The 26,292-nt window shown below is 45.3% G+C and overlaps 1 protein-coding gene across 1 annotated transcript; it reads right to left on the reverse strand.

The window, feature by feature from the left end:
- Positions 1 to 2,700: 2,700 nt before the first annotated feature.
- LOC109751261 (probable calcium-binding protein CML13) lies at positions 2,701 to 6,122 on the reverse strand. The gene is made up of 7 exons (XM_020310158.4): positions 5,855 to 6,122; positions 5,425 to 5,542; positions 5,299 to 5,335; positions 5,183 to 5,210; positions 4,650 to 4,802; positions 3,044 to 3,146; positions 2,701 to 2,936 (listed from the first exon to the last, which is right to left on the reverse strand). The coding sequence occupies exons 1-7, from the start codon at positions 5,855 to 5,857 to the stop codon at positions 2,872 to 2,874; spliced, it is 507 nt and encodes a 168-aa protein (XP_020165747.1). The 5' UTR covers positions 5,858 to 6,122; the 3' UTR covers positions 2,701 to 2,871.
- Between the last annotated feature and the right edge of the window lie 20,170 nt (positions 6,123 to 26,292).

Here is a 26,292-nt window from a genome sequence, read left to right on the forward strand (position 1 = left end):
GGATGGAGTCCTCGAGCACCCACCTCCTCCTCGGCGGTCATCGGATGTGGGGGTCCATCCATTAGGTCGGCACGTACCGTGGGTTATTCTTCTCCAGATTCTGGTTAAATGCTTCTAAATGCTGGGGGTCCATCCACTCGTCGGCCAATCACAAACGACATTTGCTGCTACTCTCTCTGTCCTTCAAAGAGTGTACTTTTAATTTTATTGGAAAGTCATTTTTTTATGTTTGATCGTATTTACACAGTAATACACCAATATTTATGCCATCAAATTAATAGCATTAGATTCATGATAAAATATATTTTCATCATATACCTATTTGGTTTCACAACATTGATATATTTTTGCACAAACTCGTCAAACTTTGAGATAGTTTGACCCTCCAACAAAGTTGAAAGTACACTCTTTGAAGGACGGAGGGAGTATGCTAGTAGTAGCTGGTTTTGGTGACCAAACCGAAGCTACCAGCTAACTGAAATACCAGCAGATTCAGGGCATGGCGAAAGCCTGAAAGCGATCACACGACGGTGCCTGAGAGCTTTTTTTAAAAGATGGAATAGATCTTTCCATTAAACATAATATTAAACCAGATCGTCGACAACCAGGGCCTGGAGGAAGGTAGGAGCACCGCCCGGTCATACAACAGCCAACTTAGAGCATGATTAATAGTATAGCCACCTGTTGACTATAAGATGTTGCCATGTCATCTATAGTCAACTTAATAGACAACATATATAATAATTAGCTATATAGAAGTACTATTTTAATATCACATGACCCACCTTACACTCTCACAACGTTTTAGGAACCCGTGTTGCAACTGGCTGTTAATTTACAGTCTCGCTTCCCTTCTCTCTCCTCTTGTCTCTCATCCAACTAATATAATATTTTAAGGAAAACGCTACCGTTCATCCGACGGATGAAGTTGAGCGCGTCGACCACCTCCGCGGTCGTCGATCCGATTTTGATCGAACGGCGGGCAGTCATATCTAACCTTTGAAACTTGGCCCCTGTTTCAAAGTAACAAATGCAACATAATGCTTGCTGCAAAGGTTGTTTGACACGTCCATCACGCAACCAGCCTCCTACGCGTGCCACGCCTCCCTCATGGGTCCCTTGCTCTATCTTATCTCCACAAGAAATGTGAGCCACTTATTTTATTCATCATTTTCTTCTTCCTCCCTTTCAATGCATCTAGCACACGACAAACGACGCCAGCCGTCGGCACCTCCCTGCCGCGCCGCCATGGATCGAGGCCTCCCCCTCAACGCGACCTCAGCCACCCTCCTTCACGCCCGAAGGCAGCCATGCTGCGCGTGCTTGGCCCTCCCCGGCGACGTACATGTTTCAGGACGGCCACCAGCATCCTCCTCTGCGCCTCCATGTCCCAGTCTCTAGCACCACCATCACATCTAGGAAGAGGTTGTTTGCATCCTCCTCTGCACCTCCATGTCCCGGCCTCCAGCACCACGTCACGTCTAGCAAGAGGTCAGAGATGAGTTTCTGCAGCAATAACACTGTTGCAAATTGCGGCAGCGAACAACAAAGGTGATTTTGTTTTACGCAACAAGCCTCTTGTTGAAGATGGCCGAGCACAACACTACGTTTGTTGCAAAGGGGGCAACAATGGAATTTTCCTTTGTGCAACACGGGTCTTTTGTTTTACAGGACTTGTTTCAAAGGAAAACGGTTTGGCAGGAGCACAACAAGGCTGGTCTTCCAAAGTGCTGAGTGCAACACGAGCCTTATTGCAATGCAGAGGCTGGCGCACGCTCACAGGGCGAAGATCGGATGGCTGCCGAGCTCGCCATCCAACGGCTACCGAGGCGACGGATCTTTCTTAACATCACTAACATGTAGCACGCCACCTATTTTAATCCTTTACAGCTTGCGGACTGTACCTTATTAAACTTACTTATATTACAATTCCTAGGACAGAAAACAACTAAAAAACAACAAAGTTCAAACCCACAAAGGCTTTATTAATCTCTCCAAACAGCATTACTACTTGAGATGGCAGCTACCAGTTCCTGGGCATCCGTTTCCAAGGTGATGCGTGTCATCCCCCATGCCTGCGCAGTTTGCAACGCAGCACAACAAGCTTCAACGTCAGCTAGTAAAGATTGCAGCCTGCCAGCTCCAGCTCCTACCGCGTCTCCATCAGCATCATCTCTGATGATAAAACTTTCCATCAGGCATGAAGCTGCCATCCACGTTTACCTTCATAATATCATTCGCCGGGGTTGCCCAGGCTATGTGTACAGCCGTCTTTTCCTTTGGTTTCTTCAGGAAAAAGGTCTCGACATCAGCCGCCGGCCTCCTCACATGGATCATCACCTCCACTAAGTTTAAGCTTCTTCTCGCCAGTACTAAGTTTGTTTCTAGCCAGCCACCAGTTTCATCGTTCTTGGTGCCTCAGGGCTATTGATAAACCGAGCTTTGCTCTCTTGTACTATTTCTATTGAGCAATGAACACAACACTTCTCCTGTGTCACTCATCAAATAAGAAAAGAGTACAAACTATGGTCTACCGTTACGTGCGAGCACCATCCTGTAGTGCCAAACCACCCATTTCATTCAGCGACTCACACTGCCCACATCAAAGAGGCAGCGAAATGTCAGGTAAACACCAGGCTATGGCAAACCTGGATCATCATATACTTTGCAGATCACCACATTGTGAAAACACAGGGTAGATGACGGTGCGGTCGGACACCTCCATTGCAGAAATATTATGTTACCATAACAAGTACACAGAGTTCAACAGGATCACTCGGAGGAAACAGAACAGTAAATACATCAGGCAAACACACGGTGGTTACTGAACAACTGCACAAAGATTCAGACGCTCGCAGATGCCATCCCTGCCTAGTAGCCATAGCTGGTCTTCTTCATCATCCTCGCAAACTCGCCAAAATCTATCTCGCCATCGCCTGCGACAGGACAGAAATCAAACTCAGTCACTTGATTCTCCAGTAGGATAAACTTTCAGAAAAATGAAGCTCTTCCATTCTCAGCAAAGAGAGATAAAACAGCAAACCATTTTGATCTGCCTCTTGAACCATTTCTTGGATCTCTTGGAGAGTGAAATTTTCACCCAACTCTTTGGCAATACGCTGAATATCAACATCTGAAATCTTCCCCTGCACGAGTCACACAGCATACTAGAGTTATGGTAACACTCTTCAAAAGGAACAGTCTGTTAGAACATGGTGGAGTTATAACATAAGTATGTGTCTCATTCATACTAATTCGAGTTGGCATTAGAAAAGATATCAAATTGCCATTCTGCACCAAACCACCAAAAAGCATCCAGTACTACTGTCACAATCTAGACCATTTTAGACTAATACGGTTTTCCAAGGGGAAAATTCGACCATTAATTTCTACAAAAAGTATGTTGCTTTAGATAAATTAAGTATACATACAGGACGACGATAACTGCCACGCGTGTGGTATATTCGACATGCGCCCACACACCGTGTGTGGTGTGAACAGGAGGCAGCCCACACGGGCTGTGTGTGGTCGGACATTAGAATTGCCCACACGTGTGGGCGCGGCTACTTCGTGCCACACGCCCAACAAGTACTACTCATCTCCACCCCGTGCGTGTGGCACGAAGCAAAAATGCCCACACGTCCTGGCGCAGCTATGTTAGGTACCCCGCGGGGTGACGATTTAGTTGCCATCCTGGTTGGCAGATCTAGTTATCCGGGATGGCAAGTGTAGTTGTAAAAGCATGGCAACTCTATCTGTTTTGGTTAACTATAGTTGCCATGTCTAATTTATGGTAGTTGTCGCGTGTAATCAAACCATAGTTGCCATGTGTGATTAACTACTTGCCACATATGGTCAAAACAGTAGTTGCCATGTGTGTTTACCTAGTCGTCACGTGTGGTCCAACCATAGTTGCCATGTATTATTAATCACAGTTGCCATGTGTGTTTATCTGGTTGCCACGTACGCACAACTGCAGTTGCCGTGTAGCAAAGAATCACAGTTGTGTGTGTACCGAGTTGCCACGTTCGCGTAACTGCAGTTGCCGTGTAGCAAAGAATCACAGTTGCCATGTGTGTGTACCGAGTTGCCACGTTCGCGTAACTGCAGTTGCCATCCACAAGGTAGGAGTGTCCTGTGGGCGAAAAGCAGTTCGCCCACACGCGCATGATCTAGGTGGTGGCTGTGTGGGCGAAAAGCAGTTCGCCCACACAGCGCAGCTGGCAAACAGCGTGGTGCGGGCGTGTGGGCAAACTCTCCAACGCCCACACACCAGCCCCGTCCTACGTGGCACACCAAATCCACCTTTTCGTGTCAAGATTAATGCAAAAGACAGTGAACAACGATCCAGGTGTGTGGGCGAGTTGGGTAACGCCCACACGTGTGGGCGTTAGTGTTTTCGTACATACATTAGGAAAGTATATCTCCTCATGAATCTAGAGATATCAATTAAATGTTGTAGAAGTTGGTATTTTTTTTTTCTGTATTAAAGATATTAAAACGACTTAGATTGTGACTCAGAGGGAATAGTAGTAAATTCCAATTGTCTGATAAAGTAAAGCTAACCAGTTTATAACCTGGAAAGTTGCAGTGAACCAGACTCATATTCAACAATGTATGTAGAACAAAGGAATATTGAGAAACTTTACATTTTTATCTTGGTCAATAATGCGGAACGCTTTTGTAAGCTCTTCTTTAGTGTCCCTCTCCCCAATCTTGGCAGTCATCATGTGCTCAAACTCCTCATAATCTATCGATCCACTGCCATCTTTGTCAACATCAGCAATCATCTGATTGATTTGCTGCATTATCCAAAAGCAGGGTGGAGTGTCAGTAGGAGGGATTTCCTCAATACATTATAGAGTACCCTAGTAGTAAAGGAAGGATTCATTAACCAGCTACTTTTTTAAGACGAGAGAAAATATATACCAAAATGACATGTTTGGGCAACACACATTATTTATTTAGAATTGCAATACAGCTCAATTGTCTATCATTGTAGGAATGGTCACCAGTATTGCATTAATTATTCGAGAGGCAAAATTTAACCACTTTCTCTGCAATAGATGTTTGATCATTTTTACGATCTTACAGGAGCAAGACAAGTACAAGCTCTCCTTAAAATAAGGTGGAAGAAAATGCAAAACCAACGAACTACTGTAGTAAGGTGGATGAATTGTACCTCTTCTGTCATCTCAAACCCCAAGGCTCTACAAACAAAAGCAACAATTTTAGGGCCACTATTGCTGACACGGGAAAATGGTGCTAAAATGACAATGAATATGAAATTACTACCACCTCATTGCAACATTCAGCTCCTTGGCATCGATGGTTCCTGCAATGCGAGCAAGTTTCAGATAATTAGCCCAACTAACCAATATTGCATCGGGAATAACCAGGCCGGTGAAGGAACAGATTCATTACCAGAGTTATCGGTGTCAAAAAGATCAAATGCTTCCTTTATTTCCTGCCTCTTCTGTTGCGTGAGGCCATGAGGACGAGTCCTAGGCCTCTCCCTCCTTATCTGTCCCTTCATTGTAGACTACAATACAAGCACACGTACCAGAAGCGGATGTTGTTATCAGAATATCAGTCGAAATTATCAGCAAAGGTCGTAACAAATCATTCCGGCAAACAGGATAACCGTTGTGTAAATGTTCATGCAGAAAATTAAATCTTCAAAGATCGCTGCTTTATATTGCCACAGGAATGCAATATCAATAGTTCAAAACAGCTGCCACCTATGCAGCAAGCGCCGGACACGGATCACGGGCTCGGTGCCTGCCCGAATTCGGCGGCGACGGTTCGCAAGGAAGAAGGGGGATCTAGAGGGAGGGGAGGGCAAGGAGCTCACCATGGCAAGAGACGAGCGTCGGGTAGGGTGAACCGCCGACGAAGAGGGTCGCCGCCCGCGTGGATCTGCCGGCGCCCGAGGGGAAGAGCGATGAGGGTGGGGCGACCGTCGATCTGGTCACGAAGGAGGAGCTTTGACGCGTCGGCGTTTGGGACGAGGGGCTCGGAGAGGCCTGGACGGTCGAAGGTATTGGACCGGGCCGCGTCCGGTGGGAGATCGAATTCGTATCTTTACCGCGTTTGACGTGTCCAAGACTATTTTTCTAGACGACGAGTAATTTGAAACGGAGGAAGTACGTAGTAAGAAAAGCAAAATAAAGGAAATTCCAGTCAAAGGAAAATAAATCAGAAGCCATGTTGCCTGATGCAGACTCCTTTTGTTGGGGCAACTAAGAAATTTTGGGATTTTGGATGAAGAAGAGACTAGAAAGAGCGTTCCCCTACAGAGGGTCAGAGTCTACATCTAGGTATGACGACAGGTTTCCTTCTTTTTTCAGCGTTGTCTTGATGACGGTGATGGTGGATGACGTTTCGGCGTGGCACAAGATTATGTCACACTGAAATTTTAATTTTGCTTCATACGGTGTCTTTGATGTAATATTGCAAGTCATCCATGCACGTCTCTTTTAATGATCACAGGTATACAGTTTGTAATCCGTTTGTTTAATCAAATATATGTGGTTATTTAAAAAAATGAAATTTTGGGGTTTTGGATGGAGCGTATGCGCGTAAGGGCATCTCCAACGCCGACCCTCAAACCGTCTGTATCCGTCTGGAAGCAGTTGTCCAGACCCTGCAAGCCATCCAACATCGACCCCCATTCGTTCGCGGAGCAGTCCGGACCATAATTTTCCCACAAAGTCGAAACAAACTGAGGGAAGGGGGCTTTGCCGGAGTCCGGACACGAGCCACGTAGGACTCCGACACCCCGGCCCATCAAAAACTAAGGCGGAGCCCGCACTTTTGTAGTTGACCACACTGTTTCCTTGGCAAAATCCCCCCACTGTTTTCTTTCATCTCGCTGCTCTCCACCAAATTTCCGCCCTTTTCCCCACTATCTTGTTCTCTCCTGCCGCCAACCCATGGACCCGGAGGAGACCCTGTCGAAGACGAAGGTGGTGGAGGATCCAAGCATCACGCTCGCCCGAAGATCAACTCAACGAGACGGCAAAATCGTCGCGTCAAAGCGAAGGCCGCAAAGAAGGAAATGCTCAAGAAGTAGAAGGCTGGCGGAGGGCGTATTAGTGGCCGATGAGGCGGTGGGCGTGCAGGTCGCCGACGTGGTAGAGGTCGGGGCGCCGCGGGGCCTCGGCGACTGTGAGACGCCGCCATGGCCAGAGCATTATAAGGCTCCGTACTTCTACGCTGCCAAGCAGCTGGGTAGGCAGTCCCCGGACATCCCCTGTCATGTTGTTCATCGTCGACGTCAACGTGACGCCACTACTTTTCTTGAGCGTTCACCGCCGCCGCTTGTCGGGCGTGGAGCAAATGGGTGCCCGCATGATGTTCGCTGGGTATGCCTAAACCAAAAGAGTCGGCGTACGACAACGCGGATAAAGAGATGTACGAGATCATCCATGAGGGAGGCGGAGGAGGAGGTCCCTATGAGGTCGGGCAGGTGGATGACTCAGAGCCCACCCAGTCCGGCACCTACAACCAGCCAGGCACACAACAGTACACCCAGTCCGGTACCTACAGAGAGCCGGGCATGCATCGGGACTACACACAGCAGGACGTGGACACACAACAGCATAATTGGGTTGCGGGACAGCATGAGAGGAGGAGGAGGGCGAGGACGATGATCCAGATGATTTCAGTGGTGATTCAAAGAAGAGGGGCAGAGAAAAAAGCTTCAACATGTGGGAGGACGAGCTATTGTGTGATGCATGGTTGGCTACTAGCCTGGATCCGATCCATGACACGAAGCAAAAAGGGCACAACCTTTTGGGCTAACATTCATATGTGGTTCTATGAACACAAGCATTTCAGACCCTACTCCGACGCGGTCAACCGCAACCGTGAATCGAAGTCCCTCAACCATCGATGGTACACCATCCACTTGAGACACTTGAGACAACTCTGAAGGAATTGTGCCCTAGAGGCAATAATAAAGTTGTTATTTTATATTTCCTTATATCATGATAAATGTTTATTATTCATGCTAGAATTGTATTAACCGGAAACTTGATATATGTGTGGGTATAGACAAAACACAGTGTCCAGTAAGCCTCTACTAGACTAGCTCGTTAATCAAAGATGGTTAAGTTTCCTAACCATAGACATGTGTTGTCATTTGATGAACGGGGTCACATCATTAGGAGAATGATGTGATGGACATGACCCATCCGTTAGCTTAGCATATTTATCGTTCAGTTTTATTGCTATAGCTTTCTTCATGTCATATACATATTCCTTTGACTATGAGATTATGCAACTCCCGGATACCGGAGGAATACCTTGTGTGCTATCAAACGTCACAACGTAACTGGGTGATTATAAAGATGCTCTACAGGTGTCTCCGAAGGTGTTTGTTGGGTTGGCATAGATCAAGATTAGGATTTGTCACTCCGTGTATCGGAGAGGTATCTCTAGGCCCTCTTGATAATGCACATCACTATAAGTCTTGCAAGCAATGTGACTAATGAGTTAGTTACGGGATGATGCATTACGGAACGAGTAAAGAGACTTGCCGGTAACAAGATTGAACTAGGTATAGAGATACGAACGATCGAATCTCGGGCAAGTAACATACCGACAGACAAAGGGAATTACGTATGTTGTCATAAAGGTTCAACCGATAAAAGATCTTCGTGGAATATGTAGGAATCAATATGGGCATCCAGGTTCCGCTATTGGTTTTTAACCAGAGAGGTGTCTCGGTCATGACTACATAATTCCCGAACCCGCAGGGTCGCATGCTTAACATTCGTTGACGCTTTAGTATTGGGATATTTGATGAGTGGTAACCAAATCTTGTTCGGAGTCCCGGATGAGATCCCGGACGTCACGAGGAGTCTCGGAATGGTCGAGAGGTAAAGATTTATATATGGGAAGTCATATTTTGGGTTCCAGAAAAAGATGCAGTTTTTTCGGTATTGTACCGGGAAGCTTCTAGAAGGTTTCGGAGGATTCCGGAGGGGTTCGGAAGTCCACAAGTGGTTCCACCACGACCCAAGGGCTAGCATGGGCTGCAGGGAGGCGCCCTGGCCTTATTGGGCTAGGCGCACCAAGTTCTCAAAAGCCCATGTAGCTAGGGAGGCAGAAAAAAGGAAGGAGTCCTAGTAGGAATAGGATTGGACTTGGAGTCCAAGTCCTCTCCCCCTTAGCTGCGCCCTAGGGCTTGGAGGGGCTGTTTACTACGCCCCTCCACCTATATATAGAGGGGAGGGGCGCCCCAAGAGGACATACCAAGCCCTTGGCACCCCTCTCTCTCTCCCATTACTCTGTAGTTCCACCGCCTCGTCCCGGCGACGCTTAGCGAAGCGCTATCGGTGTTCCACCACCACCATAGCCACCATGCTGTCGTGTTGGTTGTGATCCCATCTACTTCTCCTCTCCCGCTTGCTGGATCAAGAAGGAGGAGACGTCATCGAGTCGCACGTGTGCTAAACTCAGAGGTGTCGTCCGTTCGGCACTAGATCGGTTGGATCGTGATTGGATCGCGAAGAGTACGATTACATCAACCGCGTGATAAATGCTTCTGCTTAACGGTCTACGAGGGTACGTAGACACTCTCCCCTCTCGTAGCTATGCATCTCCTAGATAGATCTTGCGTGAGCGCAGGATTTTTTTGAAATTGCATGCTACGTTTCCCAACAGTGGCATCCGAGCCAGGTCTATGCGTAGATGATATGCATGAGTAGAACACAAAAGAGTTGTGGGCGGTGATCGTCATACTACTTACCACCAATGTCTTATTTTGTTTCGGCGGTATTGTTGGATGAAGTGGCCCGGACCAACCTTACATGACCACATTCATGAGACCGGTTCCACCGGCAGACATGCAACTAGTTTTGCATAAAGGTGGCTGGCGGGTGTCTGTTTCTCCAACTTTAGTTGAATCAAATTTGACTGCGGCCGGTCCTTGTTGAAGGTTAAAACAACAAACTTGATAAATCACCATTGTGGTTTTGATGTGTAGGTAAGAACGGTTCTTGCTAGAAGCTCGTAGCAGCCACGTAAAAACTTGCAACAACAAAGTAGAGGACGTCTAACTTGTTATTTGCAGGGCATGTTGTGATGTGATATGGTCAAGACATGATGTGATATACGTTGTTGTATGAGATGATCATGTTTTGTAAAAGTTATCGGCAATTGGCAGGAGCCTTATGGTTGTCGCTTTATTGTATGTAATGCAAACGCCATGTAATTGGTTTACTTTATCACTATGCGTTAGCGATAGTTGTAGAAGCAATAGTTGGTGAGACGACCACGATGCAATGATGGAGATCAAGGTGTCGAGTTGGTGACGATGGAGATCATGACGATGCTTTGGAGATGGAGATCAGAAGCACACGATTATGATGGCCATATCATGTCACATATTTTGATTGCATGTGATGTTTATCTTTTATATGCATCTTATTTTGCGGTAGCATTATAAGATGATCCCTTACAAAATTTCAAGGTATAAGTGTTCTCCCCAAGTATGTACCGTTGCGAAAGTTCTTCGTGCTGAGACACCACGTGATGATCGGGTGTGATAGGCTCTACGTTCACATACAACGGGTGCAAGACAGTTTTGCACATGCGGAATACTCAGGTTAAACTTGACGAGCCTAGCATGTACAGACATGGCCTCGAAACACTGGAGACCGAAAGGTCGAATGTGAATCATATAGTGGATATGATCAACATAGAGATGTTCACCATTGATGACTACTCCATCTCACGTGATGATGGACATGTTTTAGTTGATTTGGATCATGTATCATTTAGATGACTTGAGGAATGTCTATCTAAGTGGGAGTTCTTAAGCAATTTGATTAATTGAACTTTAATTTATCATGAACTTAGTCCTGATAGTCTTTGCATATCTATGTTGTAGATAAATAGCTCGCGTATAGCTCCACTGTTTTATTTGACATGTTCCTAGAGAAAAACTAAGTTGAAAGATGTTAGTAGAAATGATGCGGACTGGGTCCGTGATCTGAGGATTATCCTCATTGCTGCACAGAAATATTATCTCCTTGATGCACCGCTAGGTGACAGATCGATTGCAGGAGCAGATGCAGACGTTATGAATGTTTGGCAAGCTCGATATGATGACATTTTAGTGCACCATGCTTTACGGCTTAGAATCGGGGTTGCAAAGACGTTTTGAACGCCACGAAGCATATGAGATGTTCCAAGAGATGAAATTGGTATTTCAGACTCATGCCCGTGTCGAGAGATATGAGACCTCTGACAAGTACTTTGCCTACAAGATGGAGGAGAATAGCTCAGCCAGTAAGCATGTGCTCAGAATGTCTGGGTACTACAATCGCTTGAATCAAGTGGGAGTTCATCTTCCAGATAAGATAGTGATTGACAAAGTTCTCTAGTCACTATCACCAAGCTACTAGAACTTCGTGATGAACTATAATATGCAAGGGATGACGAAAATGATTCCCGAGCTCTTCGCGATGCTGAAATCGGCGAAGGTAGAAATCAAGAAAGAGCATCAAGTGTTGATGGTTAACAAGACCACTAGTTTCAAGAAAAAGGGCAAAGGAAAGGAAAGGGAACTTCAAGAAGAATGACAAGCAAGTTGCCACTCCCGTGAAGAAGCCCAAAGCTAGACCTAAGCCTGAAACTGAGTGCTTCTACTACAAAGGGAATGGTCAGTGGAAGCGGAACTACCCCAAAATAATTGGCGGATAAGAAGGATGGCAAAGTGAACAAAGGTATATTTGATATACATGTTATTGATGTGTACTTTACTAGTGTTCATAGTAACCCCAGGGTATTTGGTACCGGGTCAGTTGCTAAGATTAGTAACTCGAAACAGGAGTTGCAAAATGAACAAAGACTGGTTAAGGGCGAGGTGACGATGTGTGTTGGAAGTGATTTCAAGGTTGATACGATCACCATCGCACACTCCCTCTGCCTTCATGATTAGTGTTGAACCTAAATAAATGTTATTTGGTGTTTGCGTTGAGCATGAATATGATTAGATCATGTTTATTGCAATACGGTTATTCATTTAAGTCAGAGAATAATTGTTGTTCTGTTTACATGAATAAAACCTTCTATGGTCATACACCCAATGTGAATGGTTTATTGAATCTCGATCGTAGTGATACACATATTCATAATATTGATGCCAAAAGATGCAAAGTTGATAATGGTAGTGCAACATACTTGTGGCACTGCCGTTTAGGTCATATTGGTGTAAAGCGCATGAAGAAACTCCATGCAGATGGACTTTTGGAATCACTTGATTATGAATCATTTGATGCTTGCGAACCATGCCTCATAGGCAAGATGACTAAAACTCTGTTCTCCGGAACAATGGAGCGAGCCAATGACTTATTGGAAATAATACATACCGATGTATGCAGTCCAATGAGTGTTGAGGCTCGCGGCGGGTATCGTTATTTTCTGACCTTCAACGATGATTTGAGCAGATATGGGTATATCTAGTTAATGAAACACAAGTCTGAAACATTTGAAAAGTTCAAAGAATTTCAGAGTGAAGTGGAGAATCATCGTAACAAGAAAAATAAAGTTTCTACGATCTGATCGCGGAGGTGAATATTTGAGTTACGAGTTTGGCCTTCATTTAAAACAATGTGGAATAGTTTCACAACTCACGCCACCTGGAACACCACAGCGTAATGGTGTGTCCGAATGTCATAACCGTACTTTATTAGATATGGCGCGATCTATGATGTCTCTTACCAATTTAACACTATTGTTTTGGGGTTATGCATTAGAGACAGCTACATTCACGTTAAATAGGGCACCATCTAAACCCGTTGAGACGACACCGTATGAACTGTGGTTTGGCAAGAAACCTAAGTTGTCGTTTCTTAAAGTTTTGGGTTGCGATGCTTATGTGAAAAAGCTTCAGCCTGATAAGCTCGAACCCAAATCGGAGAAGTGCGTCTTCATAGGATACCCAAAAGAACTGTTGGGTACACCTTCTATCACAGATCCGAAGGTAAGATCTTTGTTGCTAAGAATGGATCCTTTCTAGAAAAGGAGTTTCTCTCGAAAGAAGTGAGTGGGAGGAAAGTAGAACTTGATGAGGTAATGTACCTTCTCTCAAATTGGAAAGTAGCTCATCACGAAAAACCATTCCCGTGATGCCTACACCAACTAGAGAGGAATCTAATGATAATGATCATGAAAGTTCGGATCAAGTTACTACCGAACCTTGCAGGTCAACCAGAGCACGTACCGCACCAGAGTGGTACGGTAATCCTGTTCTGGAAGTCATGTTACTAGACCATGACGAACCTACGAACTATGAGGAAGCGATGATGAGCCCAGATTCCGCAAAATGGCTTGAGGCCATGAAATCTAAGACAGGATCCATGTATGAGAACAAAGTATGGACTTTGGTTGACTTACCCGATGTTCGGCAAGCCATAGAGAATAAATGGATCTTCAAGAGGAAGACGGACGCTGATGGTAGTGTTACTATCTACAAAGCTCGAATTGTCGCAAAAGGTTTTCGACAAGTTCAAGGTGTTGACTACGATGAGATTTTCTCACTCGTAGCGATGCTTAAGTCTGTCCGAATCATGTTAGCAATTGCCACATTTGATGAAATCTGGCAAATGGATGTCAAAACTACATTCCTTAATGGATTTCTTAAAGAAGAGTTGTATATGATACAACAAGAAGGTTTTGTCAATCCTAAAGGTGCTAACAAAATGTGCAAGGTCCAGCGATCCATCTATGGACTGGTGCAAGCATCTCGGAGTTGGAATGTATGCTTTGATGAGTTGATCAAAGCATATAGTTTTATACAGACTTGCGATGAAGCCTGTATTTACAAGAAAGTGAGTGGGAGCACTACGACCTTTCTAATAAGTATATGTGAATGACATATTGTTGATCGGAAATGATGTAGAATTTTCTGGAAAGCATAAAGGAGTGTTTGAAAGGATTTTTTCAAAGAAAGACCTCGGTGAAGCTGCTTACATATTGGGCATAAAGATCTATAAAGATAGATCAAGACGCTTGATAAGACTTTCGATGTGCACATACCTTGTTAAGATTTTGAAGGAGTTCAAAATGGATCAGTCAAAGAAGGAGTTCTTGCCTGATTTGTAAGGTATGAAGTTGAGTAAGACTCAAAACCCGACCACGGCAGAAGATAGAGAGAGAATGAAAGTCATTCCCTATGCCTCAGCCATAGGTTCTATAAAGTATGCCATGCTGCATAACAAACCTGTTGTGTACCTTGCCATGAATTTGGCAAGGGGTACAATAGTGATCCAGGAGTAGATCACTAGACAGCGCTCAAAATTATCCTTAGAGGACTAAGGAAATATTTCTCGATTATGAAGGTGATAAAGAGTTCGTCGTAAAGAGTTACGTCGATGCAAGCTTTTACACCGATCCAGATAACTCTAAGTGTCAATCTGGATACATATTGGAAGTGGGAGCAATTAGCTAGAGTAGATCCATGCAGAGCATTGTAGAAATAGAAATTTGCAAAATACATATGGATCTGTATGTGGCAGACCCATTGACTAAACTTCTCTCACAAGCAAAACATGATCACACCTTAGTACTCTTTTGGTGTTAATCACATAGCGATGTGAACTAGATTATTGACTCTAGTAAACCCTTTGGGTGTTGGTCACATGGCGATGTGAACTATGGGTGTTAATCACATAAAGATGTGAACTATTGGTGTTAGATCACATGGCGATGTGAACTAGATTATTGACTCTAGTGCAAGTGGGAGACTGAAGGAAATATGCCCTAGAGGCAATAATAAAGTTGTTATTTTATATTTCCGTATATCATGATAAATATTTATTATTCATGCTAGAATTGTATTAACCGGAAACTTGATACATGTGTGGATACATAGACAAAACACAGTGTCCCTAGTAAGCCTTTACTAGATTAGCTCGTTAATCAAAGATGGTTAAGTTTCCTAACCATAGACATGTGTTGTCATTTGATGAACGGGATCAAATCATTAGGAGAATGATGTGATGGACATGACCCATCCGTTAGCTTAGCATAGTTATCGTTCAGTTTTATTGCTATAACTTTCTTCATGTCATATACATATTCCTTTGACTATGAGATTATGCAACTCCCGGATATCGGAGGAATACCTTCTGTGCTATCAAACGTCACAACATAACTGGGTGATTATAAGTATGCTCTACAGGTATCTCCGAAGGTGTTTGTTGGGTTGGCATAGATCGAGATTATGATTTGTCACTCCGAGTATCGGAGAGGTATCTCTGGGCCCTCTTGGTAATGCCCATCATAAGAAGCCTTGCAAGCAATGTGACTAATGAGTTAGTTACAGGATGATGCATTATGGAACGAGTAAAGAGACTTGCCGATAATGAGATTGAACTAGGTATAGAGATACCGACGATCGAATCTCGGGCAAGTAACATACCGACAGACAAAGGGAATTACGTGTGTTGTCATAAAGGTTCAACCGATAAAAGATCTTCGTGGAATATGTAGGAATCAATATGGGCATCCAGGTTCCGCTATTGGTTATTGACTGGAGAGGTGTCTCGGTCATGACTACATAATTCCCGAACCCGTAGGGTCGCACGCTTAACGTTCGTTGACGCTAGAGTAGTACTAGGATATTTGATGAGTGGTAACCAAATGTTGTTCGGAGTCCTGGATGAGATCCCGGACGTCACGAGGAGTCTTGGAATGGTCGAGAGGTAAAGATTTATATATGGGAAGTCATATTTTGGGTTCCGGAAAAAGATGCAGTTTTTTCGGTATTGTACCGGGAAGCTTCTAGAAGGTTCCGGAGGGGTCCGGAAGTCCACAAGTGGTTCCAGCACGACCCAAGGGCTAGCATGGGCTGCGGGGAGGCACCCTAGCCTTATTGGGCTAGGCGCACCAAGTCCTCAAAAGCCCATGTGGCCAGGGAAGGCAAAAAAAGGAAGGAGTGCTAGTAGGAATAGGATTGGACTTGGAGTCCAAGTCCTCTCCCCCTTAGCTACACCCTAGGGCTTGGAGGGGCTGTTTACCACGCCCCTCCACCTATATATACAGGTGAGGGGGCGCCCCAAGAGGACACACCAAGCCCTTGGCGCCCCTCTCTCTACTGTTACTCTGTAGTTCCACCGCCTCGTCCAGACGACGCTTAGCGAAGCGCTGTCGGTGTTCCACCACCACCATCACCACCATGCTGTCGTGTTGGTTGTGATCCCATCTACTTATCCTCTCCCACTTGCTGGATCAAGAAGGAGGAGACATCATCGAGCCGCACGTGTGCTAAACTCGGAGGTGCCGTCCGTTCGGCACTAGATCGGTTGGATCGTGATCGGATCGCGAAGAGTACGACTACATCAACCGCGTGATAAACGCTTCCGCTTAATGGTCTACGAGGGTACGTAGACACACTCTCCCCTCTCGTAGCTATGCATCTCCTAGATAGATCTTGCCTGAGCGTAGGAAGTTTTTGAAATTGCATGCTACGTTTCCCAACAAACTCATCGCACGGTGGCTTAGTGGTGTGCAAATCACCGAGCAAGTAAGTTGTTGATATGTGTACATCACTTACCGAGTATGCATTGTTGTGTAGATCATTTGTAGCTGGATATGGATAGTTTGTAGCCCGATATGTAGGCATTCTTGTGTAGATCATCACTTGCCGAAACTGCATAATTTTGTAGATCATTTGTGTTGGGGAACGTAGCATGTGATACGTCTCCAACGTATCTATAATTTTTGATTGTTCCATGCTATTATATTATCTATTTTGAATGTTTAATGGGCTTTACTAAACACTTTTATATTATTTTTGGGACTAACCTATTAACCGGAGGCCCAGCCCAACTTGTTGTTTTCTTGCCTATTTCAGTGTTTCGAAGAAAGGAATATCAAACGGAGTCCAAACGGAATGAAACCTTCGGGACAGTTATTTTTTGAACGAAAGCAATCCAGGAGACTTGGAGTAGACGTCAGGGAAGCTTCGAGGAAGCCACGAGGCAGGGAGGCGCGCCCCCCACCCTTATGGGCCCCTCGTGGCTCCCCTGTCCAACTTCTTTCGCCTATATATGTCCATGTACCCTAAAAACATCGGGGAGCACAATAGATCGGGAGTTCCACCGCTGCAAACCTCCAGAGCCACCGCAAACCAATCTAGACCCGTTCCGGCACCCTGCTGGAGGGGGAATCCCTCTCCGGTGGCCATCTTCATCATCCCGGCGCTCTCCATGACGAGGAGGGAGTAGTTCACCCTCGGAGCTGAGGGTATGTACCAGTAGCTATGTGTTTGATCTCTCGCTCTCTCGTGTTCTTGAGGTGATACGATCTTGATGTATCGCGAGATTTGCTATTATAGTTGGATCTTATGATGTTTCTCCCCCTCTACTCTCTTGTAATGGATTGAGTTTTCCCTTTGAAGTTATCTTATCGGATTGAGTCTTTAAGGATTTGAGAACACTTGATGTATGTCTTGCATGTGCTTATCTGTGGTGACAATGGGATATCACGCGATCTACTTGATGTATGTTTTGGTGATCAACTTGCGAGTTCCGTGACCTCGTGAACTTATGCATAGGGGTTGGCACACGTTTTCGTCTTGACTCTCCGGTAGAAACTTTGGGGCACTCTTTGAAGTTCTTTGTGTTGGTTGAATAGATGAATCTGAGATTGTGTGATGCATATCGTATAATCATACCCACGGATACTTGAGGTGACATTGGAGTATCTAGGTGACATTAGGGTTTTGGTTGATTTGTGTCTTAAGGTGTTATTCTAGTAAGAACTCTATGATAGATCGAACGGAAAGAATAGCTTCGTGTTATTTTACTACGGACTCTTGAATAGATTGATCAGAAGAATAACTTTGAGGTGGTTCGTACCCTACAATAATCTCTTTGTTTGTTCTCCGCTATTAGTGACTTTGGAGTGACTCTTTGTTGCATGTTGAGGGATAGTTATATGATCCAGTTATGTTATTATTGTTGAGAGAACTTGCACTAGTGAAAGTATGAACCTTAGGCCTTGTTTCCTAGCATTGCAATACCGTTTACGCTCACTTTTACCACTTGTTACCTTGCTGTTTTTATGTTTTCAGATTATAAAAACCTTTATCTACCATCCATATTGCACTTGTATCACCATCTCTTCGCCGAACTAGCGCACCTATACAATTTACCATTGTATTGGGTGTGTTGTGGACACAAGAGACTGTTTGTTATTTGGTTGCAGGGTTGTTTGAGAGAGACCATCTTCATCCTACACCTCCCACGGATTGATAAACCTTAGGTCATCCACTTGAGGGAAATTTGCTACTGTCCTACAAACCTCTGCACTTGGAGGCTGAACAACGTCTACAAGAAGAAGGTTGTGTAGTACACATCAGCATGCAATTTCAAAAAAATTCCTATGATCAGGCAAAATCTATCTAGGAGATGCATAGCAACGAGAGGGGGAGAGTGTGTCCACGTATCCTTGTAGACCGAAAGCGGAAGCGTTATGTTAACGCGGTTGATGTAGTCGAACGTCTTCACGATCCAACCGATCCAAGTACCGAACGTACGGCACCTCCATGTTCAGCACACGTTCAGCTTGATGACGTCCCTCGAACTCTTGATCCAGTAGAGGGTCGAGGGAGAGTTCCGTTAGCACGACGGCGTGGTGACGGTGTTGGTGATGTGATCCGCGCAGGGCTTCGCCTAAGCACTACGACGCTATGACCAGAGGCGTAAACTGTGTGGGGGGGGAGGGCACCGCACACGGCTAATAGAAATCTTGGTGTACCTTTGGGGTGCCCCTCGCCCCCTTATATAAAGGAGGGGGGACGAGGCCGGCGGCCAGGAGGGGCGCGCCAAGGGGGGAGTCCTACTTGGACTCCCAGTCCAAGTAGGATTCGCCCCCCCTTTTCCTTTCTCCACCGGAGGGAATAGGAAGGAGAGGGAGAGGGAAAGTGAAGGGGCGCGCCACCCCCTCCTCCTTGTCCTATTCGGACTCCCTAGGAGGGGGGCGGTCGGACACCCCCCGCGGGCTTCCCTCTCTCTCCCTTAGGCCCATGTTGGCCCAACACTTCCCCCGGGGGTTCCAGTAACCTCCTGGTACTCCGAAAAAATACCCGAATCACTCGGAACCATTCCGATGTCCGAATACAACCTTCCAATATATGAATCTTTACGTCTCGACTATTTCGAGAGTCCTCGTCATGTCCGTGATCTCATCCGGGACTCCGAACAACCTTCGGTCACCAAAACACATAATTCATAATACAAATCGTCATCGAACTTTAAGCGTGCGGACCCTATGGGTTCGCGAACTATGTAGACATGACCGAGACACATCTCCGGTCAATAACCAATAGTGGAACCTGGATGCTCATATTGGCTCCTACATATTCTACGAAGATCTTTATCGGTCAAACCGCATAACAACATACGTTATTCCCTTTGTCATCGGTATGTTACTTCCCCAAGATTCGATCGTCCGTATCATCATACCTAGTCCAATCTCGTTACTGGCAAGTCTCTTTACTCATTCCGTAATGCATCATCCCGCAACTAACTCATTAGTCACATTGCTTGCAAGACTTATAGTGATGTGCATTATCAAGAGGGCCTAGAGATACCTCTCCAATACACGGAGTGACAAATCCTAATCTTGATCTATGCCAACCCAACAAACACCTTCGGAGACACCTGTAGAGCATCTTTATAATCACCCAGTTACGTTGTGACGTTTGATAGCACACAAGGTGTTCCTCCGGTATTCGGGAGTTGCAGAATCTCATAGTCAGAGGAACATGTATAAGTCATGAAGAAAGCAATAGCAATAAAACTAAACGATCATAGTGCTAAGCTAACGGATGGGTCTTGTCCATCACATCATTTCTCAAATGATGTGATCCCATTCATCAAATGACAACACATGTCTATGGTCAGGAAACATAACCATCTTTGACCAAGGAGCTAGTCAAGTAGAGGCATACTAGGGACACTCTGTTTTGTCTATGTATTCACACATGTACTAAGTTTCCGGTTAATACAATTCTAGCATGAATAATAAACATTTGTCATGAAATAAGGAAATATAAATAACAACTTTATTATTGCCTCTAGGGCATATTTCCTTCAGTCTCCCACTTGCACTAGAGTCAATAATCTAGATTACATAGTAATGATTCTAACACCCATGGAGTCTTGGTGGTGATCATGTTTTGCTCGTGGAAGAGGCTTAGTCAACGGGTCTGCAACATTCAGATCCGTATGTATTTTGCAAATCTCTATGTCTCCTTCCTTGACTTGATCGCGGATGGAATTAAAGCGTCTCTTGATGTGTTTGGTTCTCTTGTGAAATCTGGATTCCTTCGCCAAGGCTATTGCTCCAATATTGTCACAAAAGATTTTCATTGGACCCGATGCACTAGGTATAACACCTAGAACGGATATGAACTCCTTCATCCAGACTCCTTCATTTCCCACTTCCGAAGCAGCTATGTACTCCTCTTCACACGTAGATCCCGCCACGGCGCTCTGCTTGGAACTGCACCAACTGACAGCTCCACCATTCAATATAAATACGTATCCGGTTTGTGACTTAGAGTCATCTTAATCAGTGTCAAAGCTATCATCGACGTAACCATTTACAACGAGCTCTTTGTCACCACCATAAACGAGAAACATACCCTTAGTCCTTTTCAGGTACTTCAGGATGTTCTTGACCGCTGTCCAGTGATCCACTCCTGGATTACTTTGGTACCTCCCTGCTATACTTATAGCAAGGCACACATCAGGTCTGGTACACAGCATTGCATACATGATAGAAGCTATGGCTGAGGCATAGGGAATGACTTTCATTTTCTCTCTATCTTCTGCAGTGGTCGGGCATTGAGTCTGACTCAACTTCACACCTTGTAACACAAGCAAGAACCCTTTGTTTGACTGATCCATTTTGAACTTCTTCAAAACTTTGTCAAGGTATGTGCTTTGTGAAAGTCCAGTTAAGCGTCTTGATCTATCTCTATAGATCTTGATGCCCAATATATATGTAGCTTCTCCAAGGTCTTTCATTGAAAAATTCTTATTCAAGTATCCTTTTATGCTATCCAGAAATTCTGTATCATTTCCAATCAACAATATGTCATCCACATATAATATTAGAAATGCTACAGAGCTCCCACTCACTTTCTTGTAAATACAGGCTTCTCCAAATGTCTGTATAAAACCATATGCTTTGATCACACTATCAAAGCGTATATTCCAACTTCGAGAGGCTTGCACCAGTCCATAAATGGATCGCTGGAGCTTGCACACTTTGTTAGCACCTTTAGGATCGACGAAACCTTCTGGTTGCATCATATACAACTCTTCTTTAAGATATCCATTAAGGAACGCAATTTTGACATCCATTTGCCAGATTTCATAATCATAAAATGCGGCAATTGGTAACATGATTCGGACAGACTTAAGCATCGCTACGGGTGAGAAGGTCTCGTCGTAGTCAACTCCTTGAACTTGTCGAAAACCTTTCGCAACAAGTCAAGCTTTGTAGACAGTAACATTACCGTCAGCGTCAGTCTTCTTCTTGAAGATCCATTTATTCTCTATGGCTTGCCGATCATCGGGCAAGTCAACCAAAGTCCACAGTTTGTTCTCATACATGGATCCCATCTCAGATTTCATGGCCTCAAGCCATTTCGCGGAATCTGGGCTCGTCATCGCTTCCTCATAGTTCATAGGTTCGACATGGTCTAGTAACATGACTTCCAGAACAGGATTACCATACCACTCTGGTGCGGAACGTACTCTGGTTGACCTACGAGGTTCGGTAGTAACTTGATCTGAAGTTTCATGATCATCATTAACTTCCTCACTAACTGGTGTAGGCATCACTGGAACTGATTTCTGTGATGAACTACTTTCCAATTCAGGAGGAGGTACAATTACCTCAACAAGTTCTACTTTCCTCCCACTCACTTCTTTCGAGAGAAACTCCTTCTCTAGAAAGGATCCATTCTTAGCAACGAATATCTTGCCTTCAAATATGTGATAGAAGGTGTACCCAACAGTCTCCTTTGGGTATCCTATGAAGACGCATTTCTCCGATTTGGGTTCGAGCTTATCAGGTTGAAGCTTTTTCACATAAGCATTGCAGCCCCAAACTTTAAGAAACGACAGCTTAGGTTTCTTGCCAAACCACAATTCATATGGTGTCGTCTCAACGGATTTAGATGGTGCCCTATTTAACGTGAATGCAGCCGTCTCTAAAGCATAACCCCAAAACGATAGTGGTAAATCGGTAAGAGACATCATAGATCTCACCATATCTAATAAAGTACGGTTACGACGTTTGGACACACCATTACGCTGTGGTGTTCCAGGTGGCGTGAGTTATGAAACTATTCCACATTGTTTCAAATGAAGACCAAACACATAACTCAAATATTCACCTCCACAATCAGATCGTAGAAACTTTATTTTCTTGTTACGATGATTTTCCACTTCACTGAAATTCTTTGAACTTTTCAAATGTTTCAGACTTATGTTTCATGAAGTAGATATACCCATATCTGCTCAAATCATCTGTGAAGGTCAGAAAATAACGATACCCGCTGCGAGCCTCAACACTCATCGGACCGCATACATCAGTATGTATTATTTCCACTAAGTCAGTTGCTCGCTCCATTGTTCTGGAGAACGGAGTCTTAGCCATCTTTCCCATGAGGCATGGTTCGCAAGCATCAAGTGATTCATAATCAAGTGATTCCAAAAGCCCATCATCATGGAGTTTCTTCATGCGCTTTACACCAATATGACCTAAATGGTAGTGCCACAAATAAGTTGCACTATCATTATTAATTTGGCATCTTTTGGCTTCAATATTATGAATATGTGTATCACTACAATCGAGATTCAATAAAAATAGACCACTCATCAAGGGTGCATGACCATAAAAGATATTACTCATATAAATAGAACAATTGTTATTCGCTGATTTAAATGAATAACCGTCTCGCATTAAACAAGATCCAGATATAATGTTCATGCTCAACGCTGGCACCAAATAACAATTATTCTGGTCTAAAACTAATCCCGACGGTAGATGTAGAGGTAGCGTGCCGACGACGATCACATCGACTTTGGAACCATTTCTCACGCGTATCGTCACCTCGCCCTTAGCCAATCTTCGTTTAATCCGTAGCCCCTGTTTCGAGTTGCAAATATGAGCAACAGAACCAGTATCAAATACCGATGATCCGTAAATAGTCTCCGTAGATAACTTTTCAATATAGTCCTCCTATCCCTTTCAGTAGGAATCGGGCGGCTTAGTAGCTGGAGGAAACCACAGCGGCTCAAGGCAACAAGGTGGCCTGAAAGAGGCGACTCAAAACCGAGATGGTTAGGAGGCAGTGACTTGTAGCCATTGTAAGCCGACGGAGGTAACCCAGAGCGGCGATTCAGCAGTAGCACACGCCGGCTCGGAGGCTCCGGATCATGACAGAGGCGGAGTAGCGGTGGCTCAACAGGGGCGCCGGCGGGTTACTGTCTCATCAGTTTCAAGCGAAAGGCGGCTCGGCAACACAGATGAAGCACCCAACGAGGCAAAGGCAAACGTCCTCAATAGCAGCGTATGTAATCATAATTCTTCAAACATGGCCCTTCAACAAGTTCTTGAACTCATCCTCATCAACGGTGATAGTCGGCTGTGATTTGAAATGACAAAGGGCCGTGGTGGCGGCTCGGCAGAGCCGGCGCGTGTGGACAACAGCAGCTGACAGCAGTGGTGAACCGGTGCGCGGAGAGCAGCAGTATCGAGTCGGTGCGATAGGTGCCGGGGTCTAGACGATGGCATGCGCACAGGGCAGCGCTGTAGCAGGGAGCCCGAGCGGAACAGGGGCAGACGAGGCAAGGAGGCGACGAACGCCGGACTGGCTCGGGCGACTCAATCATGCATCTATAGGGGCGCTTGCGGACAGGGCCTCGACAGAGGTAGTAGGAGCAGCGGCAGCGAGTTGGCTCAGCAGAGGCAGTGGCTGAAGTGGCCGTCGGGGCGCGGCGACGGCGGCCCTGAAGCGACATCGGCGAAGGAAAGCAGCATGACAAGACCAGGTCGACGCTATCTCCATTTCCAGGTCGTAGTTGTATCCGCTTCCGGGTCATGGGCTCGTGGCCACTTCTTTTTTTTATAGGCTGCCGTATGTGGCACTAACATCTCGCATGATGGAATCCATCTATCTCCACGTAAGGGAGGTATTTCCCAGGCTTGAGCAAGGTAGTATAATAGCTTTGTCTTTTCTTAGTAATACTTTTGACTCACTTTAATACCTTGATGTGAACACCGAGACCGCAGATCGCATCACGGGATTTTTTTTCTTTTTTACTATTTTGGCCACCTGCGTCCATTGATCTTGTCTGCACTCTGCGACGAGGAATCAACTGCACGATGTTGCAGAGTTCGCCTCGGTACTGCTGTAGTCCTACGAGTTGTGTCATGTTGATCCGGATACGGACGTCATCCAGCCGGTCTCGGCGAATCAATCACGCGTATGATTTTTCTTCTTCTCAAGATAGCCATAACCATGAATACATGAATTAGTGACTTGTCGGTTGATCTGACACATCTTCTTCAGAAATCCGTCCGTCTCAACGACTTGAAATCAGTCCAAACGATCACAAGTCGGTGGCTGACCAAAGCTATAACCCTAATTTTTTCTTGACATTAAATCCCACAGATCTAAAATCTGAACTGATGAACTTCAAGTTGATGCAAACCCTTCCAAACCGGCTCATCCGGACAATTGCAAACTTCTCGATCCCTGGAGAGATCCCTCCAAGAACTCAACACCACCATGCGCAGGCCCCGCGGTGGGCGCCAACTGTCGTGGAATTGTCACGGCAGATGTCCTCGTTGAAAGGACTTAGTCGTGAGGCCAACGCATCTATGTGGTAGCTTGAGAGGGGTTGATCGGGATGAGAGACGCGAGACGGATCAACACACAAGACAAGGATTTAGACAGCTTCGGGCCCCGGGAAACATCATCCGGTAATAGCCCTACATGCTGTCTGTGGCTAGGTTTCATTATGCTCATGAGGGAGTCGCCGCATAAGCCAGCTCCCCTTTAGTTGCGTCTAGCCTTAGAGATTATTTCTTCTCCCTCTTTGGGGTGCCCTGCCCCTCCTTATATAAGTTGAAGGGGCGGGTTACATGACTAGTCCTAGTAGGATTAGGATTACTCTATTACAAGTGGAGTCCTAGTCTTGCTTCCTTTGTAAGGGAATATTCCTTATGCTTTCTCTTAAGCCGGCCCATCATCACCTAAGTTGGCCTTCCCATGAGCCGGCTCATGGGCCGTTGAGTCTTGTTATCCATCTGACCCGCCAACGGGGCCATCCGCTGAGTCGCTAGTCTAGTGAGTTGCCAGACCAGTGACCCGCCACACCCGTGAATCGCCGGTCCTCCGGCGGGTCATCGATGAAGCGCCAAGTACGGCCGGGTCATACTTCTGGCCGGGTCATACCGCGGGGTATATCCCCGACAATTAGTAAGGTACACATCAATAACATGTATATCAAATATACCTTTCACTTTGCCATCCTTCTTATCCGCCAAATACTTGGGGCAGTTCCACTTCTAGTGACCAGTCCCTTTGCAGTAGAAGCACTCAGTTTCAGGCTTAGGTCCAGATTTGGGCTTCTTCCTGGGAGCAGCAACTTGCTTGCTATTCTTCTTGAAGTTCCCCTTCTTCCCTTTGCCCTTCTTCTTGAAACTAGTGGTATTGTTAACCATCAACACTTGATGCTCCTTCTTGATTTCTTCCTCCGCAACCTTTAGCATCGTGAAGAGCTCGGGAATTGTCTTTTCCATCCCTTGCATATTATAGTTCATCACGGAGCCTTTATAGCTTGGTGGCAGTGATTGAAGAACTCTGTCAAGGACACTATCATCAGGAAGATTAACTCCCAGCTGAGTCAAGTGGTTATGGTACCCAGACATTCTGAGTATGTGTTCACTGACAGAACTATTCTCCTCCATCTTGCAGCTATAGAACTTGTTGGAGACTTCATATCTCTCAACTCGGGCATTTGCTTGAAATATTAACTTCAACTCCTGGAACATCTCATATGCTCCATGACGTTCAAAACGTCTTTGAAGTCCCGATTCTAAGCCGTAAAACATGACACACTGAACTATCGAGTAGTCATCAGCTTTGCTCTGCCAGACGTTCATAACATCCGGAGTTGCTCCTGCAGCGGGTCTTGCACATAGCGGTGCTTCCAGGACGTAATTCTTCTGTGCAACAATGAGGAT

The sequence above is a fragment of the Aegilops tauschii genome, chromosome 2 (assembly GCF_002575655.3).
Source record: "Aegilops tauschii subsp. strangulata cultivar AL8/78 chromosome 2, Aet v6.0, whole genome shotgun sequence".
In the NCBI taxonomy this organism is placed as follows: Eukaryota; Viridiplantae; Streptophyta; class Magnoliopsida; order Poales; family Poaceae; genus Aegilops; species Aegilops tauschii.